General features: G+C 56.9%; 3 protein-coding genes across 3 annotated transcripts; 1 reads left to right on the top strand and 2 right to left on the bottom strand.

Moving 5' to 3' along the window:
- Positions 1-4,555: 4,555 nt before the first annotated feature.
- SPRG_15707 (hypothetical protein) lies at positions 4,556-6,424 on the bottom strand (the record flags this gene model as incomplete). Its single annotated transcript, XM_012354749.1, has 8 exons — positions 4,556-4,786; positions 4,837-5,010; positions 5,073-5,593; positions 5,644-5,861; positions 5,913-6,061; positions 6,105-6,194; positions 6,245-6,367; positions 6,422-6,424. The coding sequence occupies 8 exons, from the start codon at positions 6,422-6,424 to the stop codon at positions 4,556-4,558; spliced, it is 1,509 nt and encodes a 502-aa protein (XP_012210139.1).
- A 915-nt stretch (positions 6,425-7,339) lies between these two features.
- On the bottom strand, positions 7,340-7,810 carry SPRG_15708 (hypothetical protein; the record flags this gene model as incomplete). The annotated part of the gene is made up of 2 exons (XM_012354750.1): positions 7,340-7,405; positions 7,457-7,810. The coding sequence occupies 2 exons, from the start codon at positions 7,808-7,810 to the stop codon at positions 7,340-7,342; spliced, it is 420 nt and encodes a 139-aa protein (XP_012210140.1).
- Positions 7,811-9,376: 1,566 nt separating this feature from the next.
- On the top strand, positions 9,377-9,980 carry SPRG_15709 (hypothetical protein). Its single transcript, XM_012354751.1, has one exon. The coding sequence runs from the start codon at positions 9,396-9,398 to the stop codon at positions 9,936-9,938; it is 543 nt and encodes a 180-aa protein (XP_012210141.1). The 5' UTR covers positions 9,377-9,395; the 3' UTR covers positions 9,939-9,980.
- The last annotated feature ends 616 nt before the right edge of the window (positions 9,981-10,596 follow it).

Here is a 10,596-nt window from a genome sequence, read left to right on the forward strand (position 1 = left end):
GACATGGAGCTCCGCGAAGCGCAGCATGGAGGCGGCGACGACGACGACTGCGTCATTTGCACCAATGGCCTTCACACGTCGCCGTCGGTCGAGCTGCCCTGTGGCCACGCTTTCCATGCCGAGTGCATTTTCGATTGGTTTTCCCAACAGCCCACGTGCCCCCTCTGTCGCTCGGTCACCGACCGAGTCATTGGGCTCTACGCGCCGCAATCCATCGCAACCAACGAGGTCTCGTTGTAGTTTAGTCGTGTAGCTTAGTCGTATCTTATTTAAACCACCCCTTCTTTCATCATGTACGTGGTCAACGCTTGTGACCACTTGAAAGACGGCGACAGGCGCTTGCATCCCACGCTGTTAGACCGCAGGAGACAGCGCCAGCGGCGGACAGCCGCGGTGCGGAGGCTACCGACGATGCTTCGATCGCGTGGCTTGTGAGTCACTGCAGACAAATAATGACACGAGCCGACTCAGCTGCATAGATGTATCTTGTGCGTTTTGATGGCCACCTGGGTATGCGGCTGGCTGCTTCGGTTCTAACGGCCACGTCGCTGCCTTTCCCAATGCTGTCATTGCATCCCACTACAATTATTAGGAGGAACCCAAGGACTGAGTATGCGTGGCACTAGATGCAAAGATAATGCAGTACAGCGCCTCTGATTAAAACGCTGCATGGAAGGTTCACATGCACGTAAACTCGACGCGCAGCTGCCATCATGGCTCGAAATGGCTTTATCCGTGCTCGCAGGCGAGGTTGACGCGCGTCGCTCAAGTCAAAGGAGCGTCAGCGAAGGTGATCGAGCGTCTCTGCGTTGGATGATGGAGAGAACGTGGGATATGAGGTGCCTCATGTAAGGTCATAAGCTCGGGGCTCGATAAGAACGAGCGTTTTTTATTCTTAGAGCTGCATGACGTGGCAGCGTAACAGGGTGGCGTGTGGTGGTGTCGACAGAAGACGCGTCAGCGCAACTCGCTCTGCTGCTCTCAGGATGATGTCCCAGCCACGCGCTTGATCCCATGCGATGTAATTGATGACGCGCACGCAATGTCGAGGGGCTATTTTTACGTCCGAGCCTTGCAAGAGGTTGGTGCACTTCTTACACGGCGATGCAATGTACACGTTGTTGTTGAACTGAGGTATATTCCATGCAGTTATAAAGATATGGTGGACTTTCTAATGCGCTCGTGAGGCGTGGCCGGTGCGTCAGTGACGAGGTCGCGATTTGCGATTGTGCGAGGGACCAGGTAGCGTGCACATCAAGGGTTGTTGCGGAGAGTGGTCAGCGACGGGTCAATGTACACGTGTAGAATCTCTACTGCCGTCCAGTGCCCTGACCTGTCGACATACCGGCACGCACGTCAGTGGCAAGGATACTACTCGACGCCCAAGACGGCGTCCAACATGCCCCAAGCCGAGATCTATTGTAATAGACAACCCACTTCAACAACAACGACCGAGTAGCCACCGGACGCAAAAAGCACGTCGGGTGACCGCCACGCTGCGTCCCGGCACGCTGCGGCAGCGGCATGGGCACCGTGCTTTGTGCGCGATAGCACAAGACTCCACGAGGTCAAAGAGACGCCGGTCGTCGCACTTGGCGTGAGCGTTCGATGGGACGCGCAAAAGGAGCTCGACGTCGCACGTGGTCGCACGCCTTCGACCAGCATGGCGCAAAAGAGAGTCGCACCGGCGAAGCGAAAGTCGTTGGCGTCGGCCATCTCGTTAGCGCGCATGAAGTAGCTTGCAACGCGCGCGCGGGCGTCGGGAATGCGCATGTCCATGACGAGGTGTACGCGGTAGTGCTGCACGATCGCCTTCAACGACGTTGGCGTCGTCTCTGCCAGCTCGCGCTCGATCCAGGCGAGGATGTCGGCGTCGGTGATTGCTGCCTCGGCCATACACAGCTTGCAGTGCGCGAGGAACCGCCATGTCGGCGGCGCGATCGTCGCTACGATCGACTGACACATGCCTTGGCTTTGCACGCGACCTCGTAACTCGCGGGCATTGCGGAAGGCCGCTAAGCTGGCAAGCGTCGTGTCCGCCAAAACCGGCGCGGCGATGAGCGTCTCCATGTTACTGTCGCTGTCGTCGTCGTAGGTGAAGCGCTCATTGAGGCCACGCTCGAGCTATACTAGTGGTGTCGATCCTGGGCCGGTATGCGCTCGGTCACCGTGCTGACGAATGAAACAAGTCGCCCAATTGCATGGCGCGGGTGTCAAATATTTTGGCCAATCAGGGAGAAGTAGAAGATGGGAGCCAATCAAATGGCGTCGTTGCCCGCGGAAAGTACGTGGCAGCCCAACGGGCGTTTTGCCCACACCGACCCCAAGATCGAGCTACTGCGAGATACCCGTAGATAGATGGATAGATGGGAAGATGGATAGATGGTTGAATATATCGATAGTTAGATCGATTCGATGGCGGCATGATTGTTGTCTCCGAGTGTATCTTGCTAATATCGCGATGTGCGTAGTGTAACGAGTAAACTGAATGCGCAGACATGCGAAAGTGAGTTCTCGTGTGAGTCCTCGTGGAATCGAACGCGAAGTTTAACGTGCAAATCCAGTGTATTTTTCAGTCTTAAATATGATACTCAACTATGCAGAGCCATCCCTTCGGCCGTTTAGAGCGTACCCCACGCGAGGGAAACACCAAGAAGCAGCATCGCACTCGTGGCCGCAGTCTCTGCGTTGGACGCTCGCTGCAGCGTCGACGGTGTGCCCGTGTAGCTGAGTGTGAGTTGGTTGCAGTCGGTGGAGAACGAAATGGGCACCGAGAGCTTTGCGTTGGGCGTAAAGGCGCTGCTGCAGACACCCGAGACGGTCGACACGGTGAACGTTGCCATTGGACCCGAGACCGCATACGTTCCCGTTGTCGAGCACGTGCTGCCACTGCCGTCGTGCGACTCGGTGAAATCCCCAGAGTTGGCAAGGTCCATGCGCATCCCCGTCGCACGGTACGAGCCGCGAAGAGGGCAGAGCAGAGCTGGAGCGGGCGTTGGTGCTGGTGTCGGAGCGCGTGTCGGAGTGCGTATCGGAGCGCGTGTCGGAGCGGGTGTCGGAGCGGATGACGGCGCTGACTTCAGGCTGGGGCAGATGGTATAGAGAGGACTTGGGTCGGACCACATCTCACCACCATAGATATAGGTGCAGGATGGAAGCGTCTTTTTGATCGACAAGTAGTTTGCTGGGCAGGCCGACGTGCAAAAGCCCGATGGCGCGTCTTCCGGTGTCTTGATGACAGAAAGACTGTACTCGAGGTCACTGAACGTCGCAAGATAAGAAGCGTTGAGAAAGCTCGAGCAGTTGTACCAAAGGTGCGCATTATATGCATCGTGCTTGACGGCCATATCGACCATGGAGCAATTGGCCCCGACAGCTGCAGGCGTGCACCCAAACCGATGTCGGAATTCGTCCATCGTATTGTCCCCGTACTTGTCGACGCAGTTGGGCATCAACTTGGCCATCGCGTGGATGAAGGCTGAGCAGGTGGTGGACGCACACAGCGCCTTGACTATTTCAGTTGTGTAAGCTCGAAGTCCAAACAAGTTTGCGTCTTTGACACTGGAGCAGTTGAGCCACATCGGTTCTTCGTACTGCAATCCGTAGGATAAGATCGCGTCAGCCGTCGTGCACGCACCGCCGTTGGTCGTTGGACGCGTCATGTCGATGCACAGCTGATTTTGTTGCGCGACCTTGGCGAATGTTCCGGCGTCATCGGCGCACTCTGGAATGCTGCTCGATAGGCTCTGCAGGTCGGCTTTGCACGGCGGCCGGCACATGAGGTACTGATCGTAGTCGAGTCCATCCGCGAACGTCATCGTGCTTCGCCAGCTGGGCCTGCTCGCATTGCACGAGGTCGAGACGTGGGCCGCCAAGAAATTCGTGATCTCCGTGTCTTGGTCTGTCGTGCACCACGCAGCGGTCGCGGACGTCGCCAGCATGAGCGCCATCGTCGCAGCGCAAAGAGCTTGCATGGTGTTCGAGGCGAATTGCAGACTCGGTTCTCTTAGCGTTCAAGGCAGTGTCGTTTTTGGTAGGCGGTTCGAGTGTGGATATTCTTGTCATTGTTGCTCTCCATGTTTGGCTGGATTTGGGTAAGGGCACCTGATGCCTTAGACGGCGTGCCGTGCGCTCTGTGTCTTACGTCCATTGCTGTGCAAGTGCTGGTCGCTGGCAGCGGTCGGTGGTCGCGCCACTCGGCACCCAATGCCCCTCGACGATTCAAGGCCCCAGCGGCCAACAACAAGATCGCTGGCCCTCCCGTGCTTTCGCCCCGCGGGCGTGGTTACCCTGCCTCTACGAAGTCCCGTCGCCTCCCGGCCCCCCCGCCACCGCCACGAGTCGTGCGGCGTCGGTTCTGCACTGTATGAGCACGGTTGGCATCCGATTTTTCTGATGCGGATGCGGGCAGTTTCGTTTGAATCACACCCGACGGCTTGCACTCTCGACCTGATCTGCAATGTTCGGTGCTCCAATTTCTGTACAGTCTAACCGCTTCAACGAGCACGACGCCGCCACGGCGACCGAGTAGATATGAAACAGAGCGTGTTGTGGTTTAATACTTGAAGAACGAGACACTGCCGGCGCGGGGCCCGTGCTGGTTGAGCTGGCGAATCTTCTCGTCCTTGAAGATGTTCTTGGTCTCCTTCTTGTCGGTTCGCCGCTCCTGCTTGTGCGCCTTGGCGGCCAGCTTGCGCTCCTTCTTTTCTTCCTTGGTTTCTTGGCGGGTGCGCACGAGCTGCGGCACGACCGAGCCCACGTAGCTCACCGCATCGTCGTGTTGGCTCTACCCATTTGATTTGTATCAATGTTTCAAAAAAACATGGCAGCCAGTACCTCGGCCTCTTCCGAGATGGGCGTGATGTTGAGGGGCATGCCCGTCTTGGACGAGAGGATAATGTGGTTCGCGTGCTTCTTCTTCTTCTTCGGGTTCTCACGGCGCGGCTCGCGCAGCAGTGTCGGGTGGTTGTCCAGGTTCGAGTACGTGCTGACGATGGTTTCGCAGTCCCACTGCAAAATACAAAAAAATCAACAAAAATCAACCAAAATCAACAAGAATGACAAAAAGGTACCTGGTCCTCGACACGCGGCGCCAAGTACGGGTTGGTGTGCGCAATGTCGTCCATGTTGGCCAACTCAGGCTCGGCCTCCTCTTCGCTCTCGTACAAGGCATCCTCCGCCGCGCACTCGGCAAGCACTTCCTGGAGGCGGTTGCCGGTGCGGAGCGGGTTACCGATGCGGCCTTCGGTCTGCATGACCTCTTCTTGCAGATGGACATAGTCCTGGACGATCGACTCGAGCAGCGCGCCTTCGAGAAGCAGCTCGCCGCGCGTCTCCTCTTCATCGAGTTCGCCAATCTCCTCGTCGTCGTACTCCTCTTCCATGAGCTTCTCAAACGCCTCATCGAGCGCCCGCTGCGCGTCGTCTTTGCTCTCGCCATACGCATCCTCGTCGTCCGCATCGCTAAATTCTTCCTCGGCGTCTGAATCCAACTCGTCGTCGTCTTCGTCGTCGCTAAGGTTGCCGCGGTACTTGGGAATGCCGTCGGCGGCCGCCATGAGCTTGGCGATGTGCGCCTCGTAGTCAAAACCATCTACATCATACCCATGAGGCTATATCACAAGTGGATGCATGAAGACGTACCGGCGGCGCCATCGTCCTCGCCATTGTCCTCGGCAGCCTGGAGCATAAAGTCATCGTTGAGCTCTTCGAACGCGTCTTCGTTGGTCAGCGCTTCGCGAAGATCCTCGTCCATGACGTCTTCCGTGAGCGTGATCGCCTCGAGCATGCGCTCCGATTCGACCGTGTTGGACGCAAGGACGTCGTCGGGCAAGACGACACGCTTGGAGAGAAGACCCGCGCTATAGAGAGCGATGAGTCGACTCCATGGAACAGCGAGAGGTGCCTCATACCCTTCGTCGTACGTGCCACCGGCCGAGTAAAACTGGCCGTGGCCAATCTCCCGCATGTGCTTGGTGTAGTCGTAGCCATCGTTGACCATACCGAGCTCGTTCACAAGGTCCTGTGCGACGACGTTCCCGAAGCGCACTTGCTTGGTCGGCTACGCAAAGCGTGAGACAACGCGGCGCGCGGCGATGGCCTACCGCTGACGCGACCAGGTCGGGCATATCATCGTCGTCGTCGTCATCGCCCGAGTCGTACGGCGCCTGCGAGCCATCGTACTCTTGCGCTTGCTAGCATTAAGGAGCGTGAGCGCGCTGGAGTGCATTGCTACCTCGCCTACCGTGGCCGAGAGCAGCACAAACTTCGACGCGCTGGGGTCGTTGATGAGCGGATCGCGCTGCGAGCGATGCACGACGTGGAAGTGCTGCGCTTCCTTCTTGTTGATAAACGCCTTCTTCTTACCCTAGTACGCCATGTGCATGAGCCACGTGCGCGTCGTCGTCGTCGTCCTGCCAACCATGGTGCGTGCGGCAGATTCGAGTCTCTCAAGCTACGTTGACCGTCTTGGTGTGCTCCAGTGTTCCACGCCTCCTTCTGATTGGTGCAGGATGAGGCAGCGCGGCAGGCCATTGGTGGAAAGTCTATAATGCCAGCGATTGGTTGAAAATAGACCAATGAGAGGCAACGCTGCGATGGCACTCTCCCACGAATTCATCCGCAGCAGCAGCGAAGTCGGTGGCCGCACCGAAGTCGCGCGAGCGTGCATCTTACTTACTGTTAACGCATCTAATTGATATCGACGATGACGATGGTAAATAGTGTCTTAGGGACATTAGACCCAGATTTCAGTGTGCACCAATGTCGGCGCCAGAGACGGAGGCGATGGGGTGGGGGCATGAAGGGACGATCGATCATGGCATGCTACTTCCCGTGACAGGTACTTGGCCGACAGCGATGGCATTGAAAGCTGCTGTTGTGTGTGATATCCACCAGCAACAAAAGCAATCCTAAAGAAATAAGGGAATCCAAAAGTTAAAAAGTGCGATACTTCTCGATTTATGCGTGTCATCCTTGCGCAGGGGCCATGCTAATCTTCTCTGTATCGTTCCAATTTTTACGGATGATCCCCGAAGGGATTCCTGCCATGTACCAAATTCTCCGGTACCAGTAAAACTTTTGGTCGGCACTTCAAAACCCGATTATCCACCGTGTTTGTACAAATTTGTATCGGCCTCGTGCTGCGCTGTGGCTCAAAAAGCCACACGATGCCATCGTAAACAAGCATCCCATGTCACTATGACGCTTCAGCATTTTGCATCCTGCCTTCCATGCATGTACCAACGAGCTTGGCAACACATCGCTCCCTCTAAAGGCCGTGAGTCTCGCGTGTGTCAAATCTTCATTTTATATATAAGTTATAGTCGTCCTTGCGTGGCTAAGCGAGGATTTTGGGTGCCGCCAGCACAGGACACGCCATGGACGAGGCCCGGATCGAGTAGCGCTCCGGGTGGCATGGCATGCCAAGAAAGACACGCAAAAGGCCCTTAAGGACATGCAAGAGGAAGCTCGGTTGTGTTGTGTCGGCCATCGCGTCTTCGTAAAAGCAGAGGAGGGTTGTCATCGCGCGCTCCATCTTCTTTGGGGCCCACGGCAGCCACCCGGCGGATGGGACTGGCAGCTGGAGGAGTTTCCGAAGCTCCAACGTCCAGTACGCCTCTGCGTTGGCGTTGAGGACTTCGTTGTGGTACATCGTCGCGAGCGTTTGACGAAGGTACTTGAGGTCTTGAATCGACTTGAGGACGGACCACGAGACGTCGCCGACCGTCAGCTCAAAGCAGTAGAGCTTCGTCGCTTCGTCGCCTTCGCACTGGCGAAGGGTGTACGTCCAGACCGCGCGGCGCGCCATTTTGAATCGAGTGTTGGTGATGTTGTATTAGCAAAAGGAAAAGTGAGGATCGGTGGCACCCAAGATCCACAACCAAACACAATAGGGAGCAGGTGGGGGACATGGAAGGCGCCTGGAAGGTGCAAAAGGTGCTCGCATCGTACTACGGGTCTTGTGGACATCAAGGGTGGACATGACAGATAGAGTCACACATGGCTGGACACAGCCGCACCGTAGGATTTGATCCGCGGAATTGGATTTTTTTCATTTTTCAAATTTTCCGGATGACGATCGCGCCTGGATTTCTTGCGACCCGTGTTGCTACAATTGCACTGTGCGGGTTGTATCCTTTCCAACTATCCAGAGCCACCGATAGCAAGTAGTTCATGAGTGCGCGCTCGTTCATATCGGTTGCTTCGTCGCCTAGGAGAGTGCGTTGTCGGCCTCGTTCCAAGAAGAGAAAGAGGTGCGACGGGACGCGAAGAACAGTAGAGCAAGAAAGCAAAACAAGCTTTTGGCAGCCCATAGCGTCCTCCCTTAATCTGCTCGGCCGTCGACGAAGCAATAGTGGTACGAGCGCGCCAGAATAATCTGTGTCTGTGCACGTCCACGATTCTGCACCTGAGACTCAAAGCGTCAACTTGCAGTTGCTACGCGGCGTGTGTACCGGTATCTCGTCGAGGTGGTGTGGACATGCTTTTGCTAGAGTGGTTCTGCGCCGCTCGTGCCACTTTTCTTTCTCGATGTTTTCTCTTGAACCGTCTAGCCTGTCTACACGTCCTCGGGAGCTACCAAAGCCAAGCTGGTGGCACAATGACACGTGCCATACTTGTCCATTTGTGGGTTGTGAGAAAGCGCGAAACGTGGCGTTTGCAATCCTGGATGGACGGACTGGGCGATGCGAAATGGTGTCGTGTGCACATGCAAGGGTCATGCATCCTCGTTCGCTCCACCGAGTGGGCGCAACACAATCGGGTCGTTCGTTTCGAAGCTCGAAGCGTTAGCTCACATGTCAAGCCATTCACACTCTGCTTCCGAAGCCGTTCTCGCCAACCCACGCCAAGCCTTGTCACCACAGAACCAGAGTGCCAGTACCACCTCGAGCGCGTTCGGCCAGCCGTAGGCCACGCACGTGCTGCGATGAAGCAAACGTCTCTTGCTATGATGGATGCCATTTTGCCCTACGTTGGCCATCAGGTACAGCACCTTTTGCTCTTTGTGGAATGAGTCCACCACATCCCTGAGTTCTGTATCGTGTCATTTCTCTAGCCTGCTCTTTTGACGCTCTAAGCCATCGACTAGCAGCCACCATCTCAGCAAAGTCCGAACGAAGAAGACCTGCCGCGTCACGCTGCCACGTGGAAATGATTCGAGTCTGCCCATGGCGCATTGATGGACGGCGCCTTCTTCAAGAGAAGCTATCGATGTCATTGGGCGCTGCGTGAGGTGAGCTACCTATAGCTGGTGGACCCATGACCCCGTCCGACAGGGACAAGGTGTTGCTGCAGTGATGCCCATCACGTCTGGTATCCGGATGCGACGGTTTCTCAACTTGACGTTTGTATCGGATTGATGTGTCAAGGCAAAAAATATTTCCGAAGCACGGATGTTCTCGGCGCTGGGCTCGCCGAAGCTGACCAAGCACGCCGAGTGGAGCTGCAGCCAGCGCGCCGCGACAGGCGGCGCCAAGCTGCACGTCTTCCGCCTGTGCTCCAAGCTCGGGTCCTGGGACCTTGCGCGCACCTTTGTCGAGCTCGAGTTTTTCCGCGAGACGCTCCGAACACTCTACAACAGCGAGGTCAGCAGCAACAGCCACGAGTCGAACTGGCCGCGCCGCCTTCGGCACGTGTTGACACTGCCATTTCCTAGCGTCGAGTGGCTGCCATGGGCGCGCGGCCAGCTCGGGCGCTTTGTCGCGTCGCTCGTGGCCCTCCACGACGACGCCTCGCGCGTTGCGAACCCGACCTTTCTCCTCAGCGTGCTCCAGCCGCTACTTGGCAAGTTCCTCGACTGCGCCAACGTCGAGTCGCGGAGCATTCGCGCGGCCAGCGAAGTGGCCATGATGTGCAGTAGTCCACGGCGGAGCCATGCGCCACGGCTCTCGGCGCCCGCCGCGCTGCCCCACCGGGCCTCCCACGCCGTTCTCTGATACAGTAACCTTGCTGTCTTGAATGCATTTGAGCCGCGCAAGCTATTGCAGATTGGGCGGTGCGCATGGGTATGGATTGGCGTCGCACACCGTTGCTACGATGGTCAAGTCCCGCGCGGTGGAGCGACAAGTACGAGGAGCGGTACAATGCTATGGGCTACCCGTGCTGATTTCGACCTCTCGCTCGTAAATCGGCACATCGGCCTTCTTGGAATAACACGGCGCTATCTCAACAAGGTAAAAGTGTCCAGGGCGGCTTTTTCGTCAAACGGCAGTGTCGAGAAAATATGGGCAAGAAGGCCTTGCTATAGGTGACGAAGCGCTGGCTTTGCATCTCGGGTGCGGGACTGGGCTGCACTCCGCTCGCTGTGTCGGTGGCGCGCGAACACACTTCTTCTCGCTGGCCCTTCTTTCATGCGATGTATCGGTTGCTTTTGTGGTCTTCCACGGCCCAGGTATACGCTGAGCCTCGACCACCACCGTGCTCTGCAACTAGCGACCTGTCATCGGTGGATCAAATAGATTAGTTGTCTTCGTCTACGGCGGCGCGACGTAAACGCCTTCCATGGTCTCGGTCGGAGCGCGGCACAGAGGGCACGTGTGCTGCCCTTGGAGCCACTCGAGCACGCAGTTGGCGTGGAGCAAGTGTCGGCACGGC

The sequence above is a fragment of the Saprolegnia parasitica genome (genome assembly GCF_000151545.1).
Source record: "Saprolegnia parasitica CBS 223.65 unplaced genomic scaffold supercont2.180, whole genome shotgun sequence".
NCBI lineage: Eukaryota > Oomycota > Saprolegniomycetes > Saprolegniales > Saprolegniaceae > Saprolegnia > Saprolegnia parasitica.